Raw genomic sequence first — 21325 nt, 5'->3', positions numbered from 1 at the left:
TTAACAAATCTCTACATAACCAGAGCTATTGTCACTCATGCAGGCCTACGATTGACCTGAGACCATACCTTTTGTGCTGATTGAAATGAGAGCCCGAGTGTAAAAAGCCATGTGGATTGTTGATATTGGATCATTGAATAAGTGTTGTTCAATATTTCCATATTAAATTCTACATGTTCTAATGTCATCTCTGGTGCGTTTTCATTTTCATTTCAAGTCAGTAAGAAAACCATGGCTAATGTAATGATGACAATGACACAAAGAATGTTTTTTAAGAAGCAAGATAGATCTTTAATTCATTGCTGAGTTGCCCATGCCTTCACTAACGGCCCATTCTGATAATTGCCCAGGAAGCAGGCCACACTGAACAATTCATCAATGTTCCCACAGATAGACAGTGGTATGTCCTTTTCGAACAGTTTGTTCTCTTTCACTCTCCTTATGCACCTCTCCACATGCACTCTCAGACGTGCAATCGACTGTGTCTGTCTGACATCCTCTTGACTCATTTGTTGTTTGTTGCTGAGAAAGGCAGGCCGGTACACCTTACAAGGAGCAAGGTTGTCCACAACAAACCCTTTGTCCACCATGATCGCCATACCTGGCTTTAGCAGCTTTACAATCCCGGAAAGCTTGAAGATCTCGCAATCACTCATAGAGCCTGCATACAGTCCAGACACAAAGGTGACAGCACCGTGGGGTGCCATGCCAATCATGGCCTTGAATGTAGTGTGCAATTTGTAGGTAGAGAAAACCTCACTCTGGAGGAGCAGAGAGGATGGCGCCTGACATAATATCTCTGTATTCAATCAAGGACCACCTGTGTATCAGAAAAAGCTGCTAACTCAGGTGGCCGGTGAGCTCTCACTATCTCTGGAGGAATCCAAAGGCGCTGGCTTCCCAGCAGGCAGTACAGGAAATGAGTCCATGTGGAGATGATCCGACTTGCAGTAGTGCGGGGAATGCTGAACCTCTCTGCAAGGTCCCTGAGAGGAAAACCCACTGACAGGTACATCAGGAACAGCAGAAACTCATCAATGGGTCTCAGTTTCTGTTGAGATATAAAAACAAAAGCCTCTGTTTAGTTACCTTGACATTGACATTGTTATTACAAAGTATAAATCAGAAAATAATACGAATATCAGCTGGTTGGCTTTTACTTTTTAGTTAGATTTAGTTAACGCCACAAACCAACAGGGGCAATTATGAAATAAAACAGTTTGTTTCCAATTTCAGAGTAACATTAGGCCTACAACTCTTAGGAAGTCATTCTATAATTAGGGGTACATGTCGTGTCCATAGACTGTATTTATCAATTTATTTATTTATTCACTTCAAGTAATGATCAATTTTACATCAGGGCACATTTCTCTTTTATTTATTACAAAAAGTCAACAGATCCCATCATTTATTTAGCAACAAATGCATATACTCAACTAGCATTTGTTGTTTTTTTGCTGTCCGATTTGCTAAATTTCAGGCTTTGCTCTTCAGATTAAACCTAAATTACATGTTTTTGTATAATATTTTCATAAATATTTGTTTAAAATAATTATTAAAATATGAGAAAGGCATTTTAAAATCTATTTTGCTCATTCATGTGCATTAAATCATCCACTTTGTGTGTGTCTGAGAAATCTCTGTCAACTGTGTTAGTCACTCAATATCTCCTATAAATCAGTGATGGTTTGCTCTTAAGTCACATGTCCAACATCACTTGATGTCACTTCCTTTTTGGAAGGAGATGTGAAGAGGGTGTGGTAACTCTCTACTTTTCCTCTTCAATATTTTATCAATATTATGGTGTGCACATAGAGTAGATGAATTCATTGTCAACTGTGTTATCAACTTGAACTTGCATTAGATGTTATATTTACAAATGTGCAGATAAAGTGTATAAAAACACAAGTTGATCAAAGTCATATGGTGACAGGTCTGAGGTCTGCAGTGAGCACAAGGCCCTAAAATGGCTGAAATGTCAACGTTGTTGACCATCAACTGTAACGCAGTTGACAATGTTGGCAGTTAATTGTTAACTTTGAAATTAATTAAGTTAAGTTTATTGTATGAAATTAAATTCAAATTTGTTGAATCAAAATCGCCCCTGTGGACCCGATGGGGTCGGGTGCTATGTACATCGGGCAGCGGGCGAAGAGGGGGACCTGGGCGTCCTGACCCCCGGCTTTGCAGACTAGCTCTTGGTACGTGGAATGTCACTTCTCTGGTAGGGAAGGAACCGGAGCTGGTGCGGGAGGTAGAGCGGTACCAACTAGATATAGTTGGGCTCACCTCCACGCACAGCACCGGTTCTGGACTCTCTCCTTTTCCGGAGTTGCCCAGGGTGAGAGGCGCCGGGCGGGTGTGGGGATACTCACAAGCTCCCGGCTGAGCGCCGCTGTGTTGGAGTTCTCCCCGAGGGACGAGAGGGTCGCCTCCATGCGACTGCAGGTCACTGGGGGGAAGGCTCCGACTGTTGTTTGTGCGTATGCACCGAACAGCAGCTCAGAATACCCGAACTTCTTGGAGTCCTTGGGTGGTGTCCTGGAAGGGGCTCCACCTGGGGACTCCATAGTTCTTCTGGGGGACTTTAACGCTCACGTGGGTGACGATGGGGAAACTTGGAGGGGGGTGATTGGGAGGAACAGCCTGCCCGATCTGAACCCGAAGGGGGTTTTGTTATTGGACTTCTGTGCTAGTAATGGATTGGCCATAATGAACACCATGTTCGAGCATAGGGTGGCTCATAAGTGTACCTGGTATCAGGCCACCTTAGGCCAAAGGTCGATGATAGACTTTGTGGTCGTATCATCGGGCCTGTGGCCGTATGTCTTGGACACTCGGGTGAAGAGAGGAGCGGAGTTGTCAACTGATCACCACCTGGTGGTAAGTTGGATCAGGTGGCGGGGGAGGCTGCCGGACAGACCTGGGAAACCCAAACGAGTAGTGAGGGTGAACTGGGAACATCTGGCGGAGGCCCCAGTCTGTCAGGTCTTCAACTCCCACCTCCGGAAGAACTTTTCGCTCATCCCGGGGGAGACTGAGGACATGGAATTGGAATGGACCATGTTCAGAGCCTCCATTGTAGAGGCGGCCGCTAAGAGCTGTGGTCAGATGGTCATCAGTGCCAGTTGGGGCAGCAACCGAAGGACCCGCTGGTGGACACCAGTGGTGAAGGAAGCCGTCAAGCTGAAGAAGGAGGCCTTTCGGGCTTGGCTGGCCCAGGGGTCTCCTGAAACAGCAGACTGGTACCGGGAGGCCAGGAGGGCTGCAGCTTCGGTGGTCACCGAAGCAAAAACCCAGGTGTGGGAGGAGTTTGGTGAGGCTATGGAGAAGGACTTTCGGTCGGCCTCAAGGAAGTTCTGGCAAACCATCCGGCGACTGAAAAGGCAAGCGGGCTTCAGCCCAGGCTGTTTTCAGTCGGGGAGGGGACCTGCTGAACCGGACTGGGGATATCGTCGGGCGGTGGAAGGAACACTTTGAGGACCTCCTGAAGCCGGCTAACACGTCTTCTGAAACTGAGGCAGAGCCTGAAGACTTGGGGGAAGACTCATCCATATCCCTGGCAGAGGTCACTGAGGTAGTCAAGAAGCTCCCCAGTGGCAAGGCACCAGGGGTGGATGAGATTCGCCCCGAGATGCTGAAGGCTCTGGACATTATTGGGCTGTCATGGCTGACACGTCTTTTCAGTGTCGCGTGGAGGTAAGGGACGGTACCTCTGGAGTGGCAGACCGGGGTGGTGGTCCCCATTTTTAAAAAGGGGGACCAGAGGGTGTGTTCCAATTATTGGGGTATCACACTGCTCAGCCTCCCTGGGAAAGTTTATTCCAGGGTGCTAGAAAGGAGGGTCCATCCGATCGTCGAACCTCTGATTCAGGAGGAACAATGCGGATTCCGCCCTGGCCATGGAAGAGTGGATCAGCTCTTTACCCTTGCAGGCTTGCTGGGGGGGTCATGGGAGTTTGCCCATCCAGTCTTCATGTGTTTTGTAGACTTGGATAAGGCCTACGACCGGGTCCCCCAGGGAGTACTGTGGGGGGTACTGAGGGAGTATAGGGTACCGGGGCTGTTGATACGAGCTATCCGGTCCTTGTACGACCAAAATGAGAGTTGTGTCCGTATACTCGGCACAAAGTCGAATAAGTTCCCAGTGGGCGTGGTGAGGAGAGTGTCCGGTATGGGAACCTTAGAATTGCATCTTTGCTTTTTGCGGATGACGTGGTTCTGTTGGCTTCCTCAGCCTGTGACCTCCAGCAGGCATTGGGGCGGTTCGCAGCCGAATGTGAAGCGGTCGGGATGAGGGTCAGCACCTCTAAGTCTGAGGCCATGGTTCTCTGCTGGAAAACGGTGGATTGCCCCCTCCGGTTGGGGAGTGAGCTCCTGACCCAAGCGAAGGAGTTTAAGTATCTCGGGGTCTTGTTCACGAGTGATGGGAGAATGGAGCATGAGGTGGACAGACGGCTTGGTGCAGCGTCTGCAGTATTGCAGACGTTGTACCGGGCCGTCGTGGTGAAGAGGGAGCTGAGCCACAAGGCGAAGCTCTCGATTTACCGGTCCATCTATGTTCCAACCCTCACCTATGGCCACGAGCTGTGGGTAGTGACCAAAAGAACAAGATCGTGGATACAAGCGGCTGAAATGAGTTTCTACCATAGGGTGGCTGGGCTCAGCCTTAGGGATAGGGTGAAAAGCGCAGAAATCCGGAGGGAGCTCAGAGTAGAGCCGCTGCTCCTTCGCGTTGAGAGGAACCAGTTGAGATGGTTCGGGCATCTGCTCAGGATGCCTCCTGGGCACCTACCCATGGAGGTTTTCCAGGCACGTCCAACTGGGAGGAGACCCCGGGGCAGACCCAGAACTCGCTGGAGAGACTACATATCTCATCTGGCCTGGGAACACCTCGGGATCCTCCCGGAGGAGCTGGAAAGTGTCGCTGGGGAGTAGGAGGTCTGGAGCTCCCTACTGAGCCTGCTGCCACCGCAACCTGACCCCGGACAAAGCGGGAGAAGATGAAGATGAAGAAGATGAATCAAATTTTTTTTTTTTTTCTTAAGAAAGGTTTCTCTTGTTCTCCTGTCCTGTCAACTGTGTTACATGTGGTTTTTGTATCATAAATCTTTTAAATGTTGGATAAACTGTAACAAAAAAAGATGGGGAATATCTCTGGAGAGGGAAGTCTTACATAAGGATGATGAATAACTCTAAATTCAGTGTAATGTGGATTTATGTTGAAAAAACTTTCATCCTTCATCATAGCATGTCACAGAATGTCCATCATGAAGCTCAAAATTCATATTTTTAAATAAGTTTGACAGATAACCTCAAAACCCCTGGTGAATAGACTCAAACACTTTCAAAAAAGTGTCATTAAATGTGTAGTATTTCATATGTTTTATATGACACAACATTTGTCCATAACACAGTTGACAAAATAATGAATAAAATGTTTATTTTCATTAAGATATTTAAAAAGTAATTTGACCTTAAGCTTGCCAATTAATGAATTTAGCACATGAAGGGTGTATATTATGGAAACATCTAGTTTATTTATCAAAAAAGAATACTGATACTTTGACTTTTTGGTTGAAATGAAATGTACCCCTAATTATAGAATGACTTACCACATTTGTTACCTACCATTGTTGGGTGATGGACTGTGCTGATGCTGGCAGAGGCTGTCTTGGCGCTGGTTATGCGCACCATCTTGTGGATCACAGCGGTTCAGTTAATCTCCAAAATGCCATGAAACTCCTGTAGGACACAAACCTGGTATAAAAGCGCACGTCCTCATCTGATGCAGACAGGCGCTCTATCCCAAAACGCTGGCGAAAATGGAGGACTTCCAACTGCTGTTGTAGCTCCCTAATCTGGCAGCGTAGAGCTTCATTCTCATCGGCCAAATTACTCGCCCTCGCTCCTGTTTGAGGGACTACACAGTAGTCATGATCTGGAGCCATTTCGGTCTCCATCTCTGAGTCCGAATCTGACTCTGGGGCGGGACTCTCGGCCCGCGGACGCCGTTCCCAGACGCTCGGTCTGGGCGCAGGTAGTTGGTACCCATTCCACAAAAAGTAATCTGGTACGGCTCCCTTCTTCAGCCTCCTCAGCCCCCCGGCAGTCACATTAAAATCAGTCTGCTTAAAATGCCGACTACAGACCCGGGTGTTTTTGGTCGGGTTGAAGTCATCCCTCCGGATCTTCTGCATCCACTCAGCCCGTACCGCCCCGTCAACGGGGAATGCATGAAAGCTGACTTCTTTGTTGTAACGTGACGAAACGGTACATAACGGCACACAACAATGAAGTGCTGAGGTTCTCATCCTCTGAAAGGCAAGTCGCCTCTCTTGAATCCTAAAAACACTCATTGTGAAAAATTATCTCTCTGGTAATGGAACTCGTCGCTGTTGTCTCTCACTCTCGCTGTCTCCTGCTCTCGCTGTCAGATCACTGGAAGTTTTGACCGGAAGTACTGGCCCACACACTCAAGTTCGAACGTCATTGGTCGCCATATTGTGCACGGAGTGAATATTAGCGGCCCAAAGATATTGTATGGACAGCCTACCTGTCTATCAATCTAACCTTACCTTCCCACCCTGCTGACTCCGCCCAGCTGTCACTGCGTGTGACCGGAGTCTGTTCACGGCACTGCTGGAGCTGTGCTGAGCTCATTGTTTACAGACAAGAATGGCAGAGAAAGTACAGACACACTTTTCATTAGCAGCTGTACCTACAGCAGCTTGTACTGCTAAACAGAGCAAGAGAAGAAACAAAAAGAAGTTGGATAGCTCAAGAGGTGAAAGGAGAGTCAACATTGGAGTGGCTGTTCAATGATGGAGACAACTGATGGAGTCGAAGGCCTGAAAACTGACGCCATGGTAGCTGTGTCTCTGTTGGACAGGTAATGAGCGAGTTTGTTTTGGTCTGGGAAATGTCTTACGTAGCTAATGTTAGCTCCTTATGTTGCTGTTGTTTGTATTAGCCCAACATGGTTAACATTGTCAGCTTGTAGCTAATGTTAGCTAGCTAGCTATGATAGACCACTGCTGTATGAAACATATTTACATGTAACGTTACCGTTTACACGCAGGCCAACGTTTAAACGTACTGTGGATCTAATCCATGAAGCAGTGTTCACACATGCACTGCTACCCTGGGCTGTTTGGACATTAGCCAGACGAGCTGTATGTGAGAGGTTGACTAATTCTTGTGTGCTACACATGTGAAAGGCCAAGTCCACTGTTCGGAGGTCATGGGAAGATTGCATATATCTAAATAGAATAGATTTTGAACTGGACGTTTTACAAATGTGCTGATGTAGCCTATTTCTGTCTTCTATAGCTATGAGAGGGACGTCAGTTCACAGCAGAACCATGCCCGGCTGTTTCCACTATTTCTGCAGTCTCTCTCTGACAGATGTCCTTCTTTCATATCAAGTTGGTTTGCTTTATGTGCATGAATGTGCTCCTTAGCAGGGATACAATACAAAAAGGAATTGCATCATTCCATTAACTACACCAGGAAAATGCTTCAAATACTAGTCCTAAGTTATCCTACCACTTCAGACTACTACATATAAGTACGACATTTTTTAAGAAAATAGACATTCCTGTGTTGTCTTTGAGAGAATCAATAACATTTTATGCAGTTGGACAAGTACTGTTGTAAAGTAATATGATATTTCAAGGTCCTTGATTCTTTCTACAGGACAATCACTGCCAAAACAGAAGAGGATTGCAACAGCACCGACATCAACAGCCTAACCTGTTAGCCAACACTGATCTGTGTTTATAATCAGTCAAGAAACCTCTGGACGTCCTTCCTGTATATAGTTGTTTATGCTAATTGTACTGTATATTGTCTAAATGATAAAAGGTATACTTTTTTGTAGTGTTATTTATTTACATGTATTCCAAAAGATTCAGTATAAACAGGAGTCTTACCTAATTCAGTTGTTTATATGACTTTTTTTTTCATTTTATCTTTTCATGCTTTTGACTTGAAGTACCAGCTCTTTATATTTCTTTACATTTTTCTACTTACTGTGTTTACTGTTATGCACCAAAACACAAATTCAAATTGTGAAAAGCTACTTGGTAAGAAATGTGATTCTGATTAGGGCACTTGTGTGTCCAAGTTACATGCCTGGTCAATATACTGTACAAACACAAGTAGTTTAGTTGTAGGTGGTGTCAGAAAAAAGCACCAGTAATGTTCTACTTTAGATACCTGCTCATGTGCAATCAGTAGGTGATTTGTTAATTTTTAATGGGGGGATGGCTCAATGGGAGCACCCAGTAGGCGATTTGAGGGGGGATGCCGTCCCCCTTGTTAGCAAAATTACCAAAAAGCATCCCCCTTGTTAACCTGCCATCACTCTCCATCCCCTAGTAGCAGAAAATGTGTTACAAATCACAAGCAGCCGCGATCGACGGCGCACAGTGGAGTCAAGCCGTGCACGGATGCTTTGCGTTCCGGAATTAGAAATGTCACAGTTATGGTTAAGGCGTCAACAATGTCCTTTGGGAGGTGTACATAGGTGTGTTGGGGCAGGGTGGTACTCCCATTGAGCCATCCCCCCTGTTAAAAATTAACAAATCACCTACTGGGAACACCACCCTGCACCAACACACCTATGTACACCTCCCAAAGGACATTGTTGACGCCTTAACCATAACTGTGACATTTCTAATTCTACAATTCCATTTCATCCAGTTATCTTCCTTCTCTCCCTACTACAATTGTCTTTTTACAACTGTATTAAAGTAATGAGTAAATACACCTTTAAATTGTATGCAGTGGACTGAGTTTATTCAGGCAGGGTTTTCTCATGTTTCTCACAATACACTACAAGCAGGGTCATTTTAAGTTACATGACCCCTTGGAATTTTTTACCATCTAAATTCCTTGAAGGACACACAATGAACATTGTGCAAAATAGTAGAGCCCGACCGATTCATCGGTAGGCTGATTTTTTCGGCTGATATTAGCCTATCACAGATATATCGGAATCGGTGTATATATTGTCCGATATGCACCGATATGAAAACCTTATATTTATAAACTATAATGCAGAAAAACATGCTTGGGCTAATTTAAAATTGGTGTAATGACATAGTTTGTCCAGCAGAGTGTGCTTCAACGAGGGATAAAACAGCTGGTGTCAGGAAATGTAACAGCTACCTCACTAATGGTTAAACTATAAACCAGCACAAAAATGACAATTACCAACATAACATAAGCCACCATGTTCTGAACAGGCACACTAAAAGCACTTACAAAAAGTCACATTTTAGTTTTATAACAAGCAAACTTGTTGTGCTTCTCCTCTACATGACAGACGCACTGGGAATCCACCGGAAGCTGCTCTATGACGTCGCGTCTGCTACAGGTTTTTTTCCGCCCTCCGCACGGCATCATACCATGAATGTATAAAGAGAACCCAGCGGAAACGTTTCAGAAGCGGAGCCTTTTGTCTGCCCGATTTTGTTGACTTGCTCTGATTTTGTTGATCTGGTCATTTTTCGGTTTTATACAATCGGGAGTCTGCACAGGGTGTTTTATTTTGAAAATTTACTGGATGCTCTATGCCGTTCCTGTGTCTCTGACTTCCTGCCAGCGCGATCTGCTCTGTGCAGCTTGTTGCGGCTTCCGTCAAAAATCAACCAGGCAGCCGGAATGCAAAGCAGCCGTGCATGGCTTGACTCCACTGTGCGCTGTCGATCGTGGCCGCTTGTGATTTGTAACACACTTTCTGCTACTAGGGGATGGAGAGTGATGGCAGGTTAACAAGGGGGGTGCTTTTTGGCAATTTTGCTAACAAGCGGGACGGCATCCCCCCTCAAATCGCCTACTGTGTGCAATCCTTTGAGCTTGAAGATCTTCTACTCGACGTATGTCATCTTTTCCGAGAACATCTGCTCCTTGACCTGTTGCCCTCTGACGTCCATGGCCTCTGCCTCCACTTCCTCGGACACTGCTGGTTGCCCTCCCGTCGTCTCTGACAGGACGATGTGTTTCGCTCTGGTGTGTCTTCGTCATCAGAGTCAACGATGCTCTCATCATGGAAGCTCTAACATGCAAAACATAGTATTATCAAGAGTCCGATACAATATTCACGTTCGTCTGTGAATCACTGAGGGTAACAAAAAAACAAACATGTAGCAGGCCCACCACTAATCTTGATGTTTTAGCTTTGCCATATATAACGTTACCATAGCCAGCTGCTGCTAGCTAACCAGCAATAATTTACATCAAAATACAATTTAAAATCAATTTCTGAATACTAACAAAGCTAGCTTGACAGCTGTAAGTACTAGCAATGGCTATGTTTGTTGTTTACGTTCAATATGATAATATTAGGTGTTTACTTACAGGTGAATGAGACATGAGGTAGCTACTTGTAGTTAGATGTTGTGATGTAAATGATGCACCGATACACTCTCCTCCCCAATGCTTGTGAGGACTCGGGACGTCACCGGTATTCGGTAGTTGACAGTGCACGTTTATGGTTTGGGGGGAGTGGCTTTGGAGAGAGGTCTGAGTGCAGGGGGCGGGTTTTACTGGCTGGATACTTTCAAAATCTAGCCTGGGCTTGACGGTTTCTCCATCTTACCAACCCCCGCTTTAAGGGCAGTTAAGAACTCATTACTTGAGTACAATTTCTTTAAAGTAACAGTATTTTTACTTGAGTACAGTACTGTAGTACTCTTTGCAACTGGGTCCAGCAAAAAGATGTTTTGTATAGTACGTGGGCTGAAACTTAAACTCTTCGGATGTGATGAACCCATTAGCTTAAGAGGGTTGCACCTACACTCATAGAATCTGGAGTTACAGTGTGTAACTAATGTTTGCGCCTATGACCATTGGTCGGTCAAACTTCATCAGTCAGTCAGTCAGTTTATAGCGTTGGCCCATGCTTTTCTTCGGTCCAGCCAAAAATATACATATATAGTTGATTAGTGTATTCTGTTTCAATGTTAGAAACCAAATATGTCTTTTTGAGGGGAAAAAAAGTGCAAGTTAAATAAAGAAAACAAATAATGACCTCCACCAGTGGGTTTCATCTGTTTCTTTTGTAGTGGGAAGGCTCATGTGTCGCTCTGTATGGCTTGTGAGTGCTGCTATATTTAGAGATGATCAATGATGACTGAAACCTGTGCTTGTGTAGGAGGAGGAGGCACAACGTACAGCACTTGGTAATATGTCCTGTATTTGCCTGAAGTGGCAAAGAGATATTTCAGAAACTGTTTTATTGAAGGTCATCTTTAGCCATTTAGCCTCTCTCTTAATAGGTTCATATTGATTTTATACCACAGTTAGTAAATAAAATAGGATGAAAAAATTTGTTTAATGCACTTTGTTTAGAATACACTCTGCAGGTAAAATCTTGACCTGCAAGTGAGTGAAAACAGTAGAATTGAATTCTGAAAGTCCAATACAATGTAGTACCATTGACACAGATTTGAAGACTTCATATTTTCTTCCTAGAAACAGACAGACAGTGTACTCTCTGCAGTAGTGGACTGTTCCTGTGGTTTTTCAGTGAACAGTGGAGCCAGGTGCTTCTCCTTGGAGACTGTGGATGAGACAAAATAATGAAATAAAGTGAACAGCCACGCTGAAATGATTTCTGCTGCTGCAGCTGAAGCACACTGAGCCTTTCACTCCAGCTCTGTCCCCTCTGGGCTTCAGCATCACTATCAATACAAACAAATAACAATAAACACGTTAACTAAACTTTTATTGATTACACACAGACACACACTCATCTCTCATCACTCCTCCACTGTCCCTGCCTGCTTTTAGGAAACTATGAATGGGAAAGTATGTCACTGTGTGTAATTAGGTGGCTAATTAACAGATCCAAAGGCGGGGTTTTCATTCTTCCACTCACACACACAAATACACATTTGTATGATTCCTCACACACATTTTCCTTTCACATTCAACACAGAGAGACAGGGAGAGATTTGTTCTCAAGCCCAGGCATTACTACCCCTCTCTTGCTGGCTTTGTCTGGCCTCCTTTTTCTCTGTCCGGCAAAAAAAAAGACAAGGGAGGAGTATACAAAAACCTACCCAGGATTCCCTGTTGGGCCAGTTCTTCCTCTATAGAACTCAGACGGTTATATTTAGTTATCCTCTCAGCACTGCTCAGACCTCCCAGTTTGACATAGTCCAGGCCCAGACCCACAGCCTGGGGGGGGGGGGGGGTGAGAAGAGCAGCACACTGTGAAACAGAAACTGGTGCTCAGGAAGGAGGTGTGTGATGCCACCAAGGGGAGGGAGACAGAAACAAGGACATTGTCTCTGGGTAACACTGATGAGTTTGTTTTGTATTTAGTCATGATGAAACTGGAGGCAGGTAGGATGAATAAATTTGGTCCAATCCCAGTTGAGAATGCTGACCTACGAGTGGAGGGGATAGGGAGGTGATAGGGAGATGAAGGCAGCTTAATCTTAAAGGAATAGTTCACTCTAGAGCGAAATTCAGTCATCATCGACTCACCCTCATGCTGATGAGAAGTCCGGTGTAGTTTTTTATTCCTCAAAGTGCAGCTGGAGACCCGCGTGGGTACCCTCCTGCAGCAAAAATCCATATAACGGGCACAAATGGTGTCCGAGACGAAAAGGTCCATAAAACTACACAAAAACTTTGTAATATTCCTCCATACTGCTCGTCCGCTGCAATCCAAGTGTCCTGAAGTGGCGACATCCAGAGTTTACTCGAAATGGCATCATTTAGTACATTTTTCTAGCCTAAACAGCGCCAGACAAGATCAACAAGATCTGGCGCGGCTTCCGTAGTGCAAGCGGCTGTGAGGGAGACTCGCGTGTGCGCGGGAGCGTGCCTCCAGACAAATATAGTATAGTGATTGTTTAGGCTAGAAAAATGTACTAAATGACGTTGTTTCGAGTAAACTCTGGATGTCGCCACTTCAGGACACTTGGATTGCAGCGGACGAGCAGTATGGAGGAATATTACAAAGTTTTTGTGTAGTTTTATGGACCTTTTCGTCTCAGACACCATTTACGCCCGTTATATGGATTTTTGCTGCAGGAGGGTACCCCAGCTGCACTTTGAGGAATAAGAAACTACACCGGACTTCTCATCAGCATGAGGGTGAGTCGATAATGACTGAATTTCGTTCTAGAGTGAACTATTCCTTTAAGGGTGGATTACATAGTTCCTCACACATTTGGGTCCATGGTTTTGTAGATAATTGTGAATTTACTTTGCTGGTGAGCAGAGATGCATCAGATTACTTTCACTGACAGAGACTAGTTTGGCGTATTCATATTGCTTTAATCAATTAGTAGATATTCAGTTTACTCTCATTGAAGACTAAGAAAAGCATCAAATATTCACATTGAGGAATTGGGACCAATGAAATTTTTATGTTTTAGCTTCAAAAACTACAGTGGGAGAGGGGTTTGGCCCTGCATCTACAGACAAACAGACAAAACAGGAGCAAATTGAGAAAACATCCTCATCAATTTGACATCACATGTGCAGCATTTAGGAAACAACCTGCCGATACATACAACACAACAGAATACAGAAAAGCGTTGCAATGGCCCAAAACACCGACATTAGCAAAAATGTGCAAATACGGTAGAAATGGTACAAAGTCAGAAACACACAAACCCCAAAATCAAAAGTAAAACAGAAATGCTGTATATCCAGTCAACACAACAGAGGTGGTCCAGGCCTCTAGGGGGAGCACTCTCCACTGACTGCAAGAATCAGGACCTTATTCTATTAACACAATACATGTTGTGTGGCCGATGGTGACATTTAGTAAATATACATCAGTACATTTATTTACTGTTCATGTTGTGTTCTCACATTAAAATGTTTTAAGGTTTAATGGTCTTCTGAACAGAAACTCTCATTCCTGCTGTCAAATTGATGAAAACATTTTCTTAATTTGCTCATGTTTTGTCTATGTGTATGTGTTTTCTTAAGTTGCAGCATGTTGCACATGTTGGCCTCGCAGTTTGAGACTCAGAGCACTAGGGATGTCACGATTCTCCAAATCCTCAATTTGATTCAATTTTCGATTCTAAGGTCACGGTTCGATTCGATTCACGATTTTTACATTTACTTTTTTTAAAGCACAGGTTGCTATGCCATTTTAGACTAGACTTTTATGCAATATAATATCTGACCTTTGTTCGCAATGTACCACACTACATTGTCAAATTTAAATCATTTATTAACAACATAATGCAACAATAACTTATATCTTCAGTCAATTGGAAACTTAAAATAACCTGCCATCTAGTTTCTCTTTTGTAACTGCAGTCTTCTTCACAGAAGATGACATTCAAGTTCACAACAAAACAAACAAAAAAATTAAACAGCCATGTCCATAGTCTTCTCTGAACAATTAAGTGTCTTAAACTATTTCCGAACAGTTGGACATATACAAGGTGCGTAAGGTGTGAGTGGGCGAGCGAGAGTGAGGGAGCGTGCGTACGTGCGGACAGTGAATGAATGGGAGAGGAAGGAGAAGCGAAAGGAGTAGCAGTAGTAGCGACAGCAATAAAGTGTACAATATAGGCTGCAGTTTGGCTGTGAATAAAGGCGACGGTTCCTCAAGATACAGCAAAGCTCCCTGGTATTATTTCCCGACCAGCTTAACATGTGAAAGGGGGTTCACCCCGAAGGTAAACATAAACTTCAGCCCTGGAGGAAATCATCTCCCCTGTGCTTCCCTACCACGGTCCGGGAGCCGAACAGGAATAGTGTAACACTATGCTATCGTTTGACTGGCTGTAGCTAATAGCTACTGGCTTAGCTAGTAGCTAAGTTAGAGGAGGTTGACTCGCAGCACTTCAACACGTGTGTGTTTTTTTCCCGTTGGCAAGCCGACCGGACACGACATGGGGGCATGGCAGCATTGACGATTCTATTTTTTAATTCGAAGTTCGAGATTGTGAATTAATTTCGATTTAAAATCGAAATCATGACACCCTTACAGAGCACACATAATTACTGCAGATGGCTGCTGTTGACATTCAAACGGAATGTGGTGAAGAGGTGTACAGCTGTTCTCTGATCAGAAAAATGACATGAAGCTGGAAATGCTAAATGACAGCAAGGGAATAACACTTACAATATCTGACAAAGAACTATCACTGCATGGCTCTCTGCATGTTGTTCCCAGTAACACTGAAGCTGGCAGGTCCACATGTGGAGAGAGACACAGACACATAATTAGCACAGACAGCAATTCACCATAGAAACAATATTTCATAGATGAAAAAGGTGTGATTTTGATACTAATAATCTATGGATACAGCGTTAGATCAGACAATGAAGTCACAGTTCTGCATATCAGCTGCTTGGCTACCTGCTGACTTGTAATGTCCAATCATATTCCTGCAGGTGAACAGCACAGGCATTATAACATGACACCTCCAACTGTTTCACTTTGCTGATACCCTCATGCGAACAATGTTTCGAGCTGCAGCTCCCTCCACCATCCCAACCGCCTCATTTGCTACATTTTTGGTATTTCTGATTTAACTTAGATTTATTTGTTCATGTATGTTTATTAAGGGGAGATTAGTTTCCTAACAGAATCCTTGCTGCTGCTCGGCTTCTTTGAGAGCTTCCTCAAAGTGTACAACCTTTTGCTCTAAATCAGGGCTGCCCCAAGTGGGACCAGCAGGCCAAAGTTGGCCCACCATATGTTTTGATTTGGTCTGCCAGATGTTTCTGGTGGGAAAATATCAAAATTAATTTTTAAAAAAGTATCATCTGAAATGCTTCTTATGCTGTTTTAATTTTTGTGAGGTAATAATGCTCTTTAAATATGCAGGATCTTTAGTTAATAATTATTTTTCATAATCTGATCACAGAGGGCAGATTGACACTTTGTGCAGGAAATCTTGAGACATAAACACAAAAGAGAGACAATTTATATCAAATGTAGAAAATGGATAAGTAGAATTTCTTTCTTCACTTGCCTCCCAGGGCTTCTGTACAGTCAGTGGTGGCTCATCAATAGGGGGCACTAGGGCGCCACCCCAACCGTCCCACATGAAGAAGAATCATATAGACCTTCATTGAATAAGACTTTATATTTTTAAATGAGCAGCCTAAATATTATACAGTTAATGAGTCACATGTATAATCTGCAATAAAAACGTAGATTAAATTGTTCTACGTTGTGTAAAGTTACTGAGAGGTGACATATTTCTGGCCTCAGGCGCAAAAATCTTTGGCCATAGCTCCTTGTCATAAGTTGTGCATGCGCTCTTCACTCACTGTAATACAAGAGATAGGAGCTTGCTGGGTGCTGACCATCACCGCCCCAAGGCCGCGTTAAAAAGCATGAAAAGGAGTTGACATAGGAACAGATGACGTGGACATTCATAGAGAGTTGGAGGAGCCTTGTATGATAGAGTGAGATGCGGAGAATAGATCCAAATGGAGAAAGAAAGTTCAGTTAAGTCGCTGAAACAACACCGTCTGAGAAGAGAATACTGCAGGGAAAGCTCGAAGTGAAAGAGCTCGGACCTGACCAGCCGGACATCGTGATAAAACAACAAGCACAAGACAGAGGAAGACAGTTCACCCGGTCTTTTTCATGAGGCTGGTTTTCCAAAAAAATCGTGGCTAACTGCATTCAGTGAGGCCGACACTTTATTTTGCTTTCCCTGCCTCCTTTTTCAAACAGCAGGAGCAGAACCAGCATGGACCCAGTCAGGTTTGACCGATTTAAGCACTTTGCAGAAAAAGTGAAGCTGGAGCATTGTGTTGCTGTTAAAGGTATTGCTTTGGAGTGGTTCAGGTCCTACTTGTCTGACAGAGGTTTTTCTGTCAGCCTTGGTGACTCTGCGTCCTCCTCAGCGCCTCTCCCTTGTGGAGTCCCTAAGGGTTCGATTCTAGGGCCAATCCTTTTTTCCTTTTACATGCTCCCCTTAGGGTCTATTTTTAGAAAATATGGCATGGCATTGTTATGCGGACGGCACTCAAATCTACCTACCTTTGAAATGGAATGTTGCAAACTCTTATTAACTATTATTTGACTTGGATGGCGGTAAATTTTAATGAGTAAAACTGAAGTCCTGATATTTGGACCAAGTGGTGCCTGTCGTGCCCCTCATATTGACCTGTGTTCCCTGGAACCATATGTAAAAGCTACTGTAAAAAATCTGGGTGTGATAATGGACAGTGTCTTTAAATATGACAAACAGATAAACTCAGTGATTAAATCTAGCCCTTTTTTTATCATTTAGTGATTCTGAAAGGGTTTTTCATGCTTTTATCGCCACCCAACTTGACTACTGTAATGCCCTTTATGTTGCTAGCCAGGCCTCCATTTCACGCTTGCAGTTGGTCCAGCATGCTGCAGCTTGTCTTTTAACAGGAAAACGAAAGCCCTTACTGGCTTCACTTCACTGGCTCCCTGCACGCTTTCTGATTGATTTCAAGAGTGCATTGTTTACCTACATATCATTGAATGGGCTAGCTCCAACCTATCTCTGACCTTTTACAACCACATGTTCCATCAAGGTCACTCAGGTCAACTGACAAGTTGCTTTTGGTTGTCCCCAGATGATGATCGAGCCAAACTCTGGAACGAGTTGCCTCTACATGTTTGGCTGGCCTCTACACTGCCTGTTTTTAAATCCCGTCTCAAAACACATTTTTATTCCTTGGCTTTTGATTCAGTATGACAGTTGTCTTTCTTGTTCTTATGGTCTTTGTGTTTTATTGTGTTGTTTTTTTACTATTTCTGACTGTTCAGCACTTTGGCCAACTGTTTTAAATGTGCTTTATAAATTAATTTGGATTTTGGATTTGGAAAGCTGCTACCTGACATTTAAAATTGATCCACTATCTACAACTGCGAAAATGACCACTGTTTTGCTCTGTAGACGCACTTTGATGAACAACAGCAATGCAAACTGACTTTGAATTTCCTGTGACTAGTCTACTTGAAGATAAAAGCTTGTTTCTGGAATGCACAGCAGCGCTCAGGCCAGCATGGAGAGGAGAGGGTATGTGCAACGGTGATCCCTTCAAAAGGCAAGGACGTCGGCGGTGTAAATAAAAGTACAGACAACTTACTTAGGGGAAAAAAACTCAGTGAGCCTTGTGACAATAAACCTGCTGGTGTGCATGTGGTGTGTGTATGTCTGTGTATGACTGAGAGACAGAGGGAAAAGAAAGTGGAAAGTGAACTATTGCACACATTATGTTTTTGTACACTTTTTGCTGTACATTATTAATAACTTAGGCCAACTCTGAACATTGACCCACCCACCCACACCCGTGATATTTTCTGGTAAAGATGACCCAAACCTGCCTGACCCACAGGTGTGGGTTACGGGTCGACCCGTTTGACTGTCTGCTCCTAGAACAAATGCCCAAAAGTGTAACCCAGACCTGTCTCTCAGGTAACATTCCACACTGCCAGACCACACACAGCACGTTTATTGAAAAATGTGCTAAAACCATACGAGATTGTGTGAATGCAGGAGGAAGTTGGGGAGGTGGTTTCTCAAACAGAGAATGAGGGTGTGGTTAGTAGTCGGACGTAATCCATTACGATCGCTAACAGATTGCTGTAGCAAGATCAACATCATTACCATGGATAGTGATAGCATTAGGGAATATAAGTTTTGGTTCATTTTAGTTGACAGCCTGACACCCAGTTAACCTGTAACTACCTAGTTAATTATTGAGAATAAAAAACGCTGTAGACGACGTTAAATATAGGAGGATCTTTCTGGCATTGCATAGACTCAAAGCGCTCCGGCGCTATGTGTAAGCTTCTCTGCAAGGTTTCTGACATGTGCCAGACGGAGAGGCTCTGATGAGGAGCATAGTAGCCTATATAAGAAGACATCCAGTCTTGGTTTTGTTGCAGTAGTGCAGTGCTGGAGAAAGTAGCACGGTGGACTGCATCTCCCAGTTGGGACTGATGAAGTTACAGGTAGTTGTGAAGTTAACTTTCACTTTTGTGAGAGCTGTCCAGCAGTCGCTTGTCAGAGCTAACGTAAGGGTGTCTGCTCTGACTAGCTTGACTTTTAGCTCATCCTCCTCCTCAAAAACTTTCCCATGTGTTTAGTCACAGTAGCTCTCAATGGCCTACTGTACTGAGGCTCGATGTACCGAACTAACTCTTAGTCCCTAATCGACATTGCTAATCAACAGTGTCAGGAAGGAAATATAAAATATCATAAAAATGTTAAAATACACTGGAGTGGCGCTTTATATTACTGGGAAGCAGTAGTTTTAGTGAAATAAGTACACTGCTGAGTGAACTGTGCAGAATAACTGAGCACTACATTTGTTTATATGGAGCTCCTGGTAGTAGATTGAACTACTTCATATGTCATGTCTTTTCAGCACATCTTACAAAGGAAGCAAATGATGTACATAGAGTATATTACATATTAAATTGATTTTACATTAATTTTTTTATTAACTATTTTGTATTTCACCCATAAACTGAAAGCACTTGATGTTGACATGTTGATGTGTTAACAGTTTAGGCCATGGACATCATCAGACAAAAGGCTGGTTTATAGCTGCATGTAGGCTCTACACTGGTGAGTCTGCATTGCTGGTGGTGGTGAAACAGCAGATTGCCAGTTGTACATTTCTGGGAAACACACTGAAACACACTCCGCAGGATGTGCAGCCTCTCTCTTGCCCAGAGATACTCTGGCAGAGAAGAGGGACTTCGCTGCAAGAGTATAACCCAAGAAGAGCAGCAGCTGACTGGTCAGGAAGGACTGCATGAGCCAAATAGGTCTGTGTGTTTACTGGGAAAACTACTGGTCACGATGCCCTGTATTAGCACTGCTGCTAAGCACCGGAGAACCTATGACAACCAGAATGCACTGCAGAACACTGAACCAATGAACACTCCTGCAGATGTGATATACTACGAGTGCTTAGTTTAGCTTGGAAAAGGGGAAAAGGAAAGGGTACAAACCAGGAATGACACGGGGAATAGAAACCAGAAAGACACGATGGGGAGATGAATCAGGGAGACACAGGAGCGGAGCAGAGCAGAGCAGAACAGGACAGGACAGGAAACTGAACAGACGAACTGACCAAGACAGAAGGGAGCACACAGACTATATATTCAAGGGAGTTAGAGATAATTGGACACAGATGAAACACATCAGGGAGGGGCAAGTGAGACATAGGTATATAAATTCAAAATAAAACAGGAAATAACAAAACCACAAACTCAAACTATGAGCACACTGTCGCTCCTGGTGATGGTTTGAGTTAAACTTAAAAGCTTGAAGCTGAAAATGTGCTTTTTATACTTGAGAGAAAAGTGTCTATGTTGTATGTCCAGTGGAAGTTGAGGTAAATTGTATTTTTCCAACAAACAACTGATCTTTTCACCCAGCATTGATTCTGTTACTCGTTCCCTCCCCCGCCTCAGTGGATCTGTTACCGTGGTGCTGTGATGTGATTTGGATCAAATCGCTGACTGTTGTCTCATTGATGTATTTTAAGATGTGACCTCTGACTCCCGGAAGGGGTGGGACCTTTGACTTGTAGGTGATGTCAGAAAGCAACGAACATGAGTCTCCAATCACATTACTCAGCTTCTCCCACTGGTGTTTGTCCTTACAGAGCACATAAAAAAGAACAAGGATATATATGTTTAAGCAAAGAACAAAGGTACAAATGGCCATGCATATGCAAATAAACACATACATCTAAGACAGTCAATCTCACAAAAATACACACAGAAGAATTACTACCCAAACCTAGAACGATTGTTTTTTCCTTGGTTCTGCACATGCCCTGCTCTTAATTAATAACAATTGATAGGTTTAAATGTAAACTGTGCATATCTAGTAGATGTGGTGTTGAATTAGTTATTTACAGCAAACCAGGAGTGCACTTCATCTGTAACTATGCCAACGGATGACCTGAAACAAAGTGGTCATATGTCAGCTGTCAACAGGCTACCTCAGTTTTAAGTCCTAGTTGCAAGCTAGTTTCAGGTTTCAGCTGGTATTACAACCTTTGACCATTAGGAAATTATTCTGACCAGAGAAGACAGTGTATTACAGTATATTTGTAATATTTTTTATAGTTTGTCTACAATCAAATAATCTGCAGTTACCACTGTTAGTGTTCAGTTCAGTTCAGTTCATTATCTTGACCGCTTTTCCGTGAGGGTCGCGGAGATGTTGCCGCTTTACCCCCCCCTTTCAGGGGGTTGCGGGGGTTACTGGGGCCAAATCCAGTTTTCAAAGGGCGGAGGCTAGGGTATATCCCTGGACGAGTCACTGTTAGTGTTGTTAGCTTAAATGTCAAGCCAAAGTTTTTTTTG

General features: G+C 43.7%; 1 protein-coding gene across 1 annotated transcript in view; it reads right to left on the bottom strand.

The window, feature by feature from the left end:
• Positions 1 to 11354: 11354 nt before the first annotated feature.
• eno4 (enolase 4) overlaps positions 11355 to 21325 on the bottom strand; it is a 50459-nt gene continuing 40488 nt past the window's right edge. The window contains exons 10-13 of the mRNA XM_073482223.1: positions 20435 to 20609; positions 15116 to 15177; positions 12072 to 12189; positions 11355 to 11569 (exon numbers count right to left, since the gene is read on the bottom strand). Coding sequence (XP_073338324.1) covers positions 11478 to 11569; positions 12072 to 12189; positions 15116 to 15177; positions 20435 to 20609 — 447 coding nt within the window. The 3' untranslated portion in view covers positions 11355 to 11477. The remainder of the gene's footprint in view (positions 11570 to 12071; positions 12190 to 15115; positions 15178 to 20434; positions 20610 to 21325) is intronic.

Source organism: Pagrus major, chromosome 15, assembly GCF_040436345.1.
Source record: "Pagrus major chromosome 15, Pma_NU_1.0".
In the NCBI taxonomy this organism is placed as follows: domain Eukaryota; kingdom Metazoa; phylum Chordata; class Actinopteri; order Spariformes; family Sparidae; genus Pagrus; species Pagrus major.
This window is presented reverse-complemented; position numbering and strand designations above follow the sequence as displayed.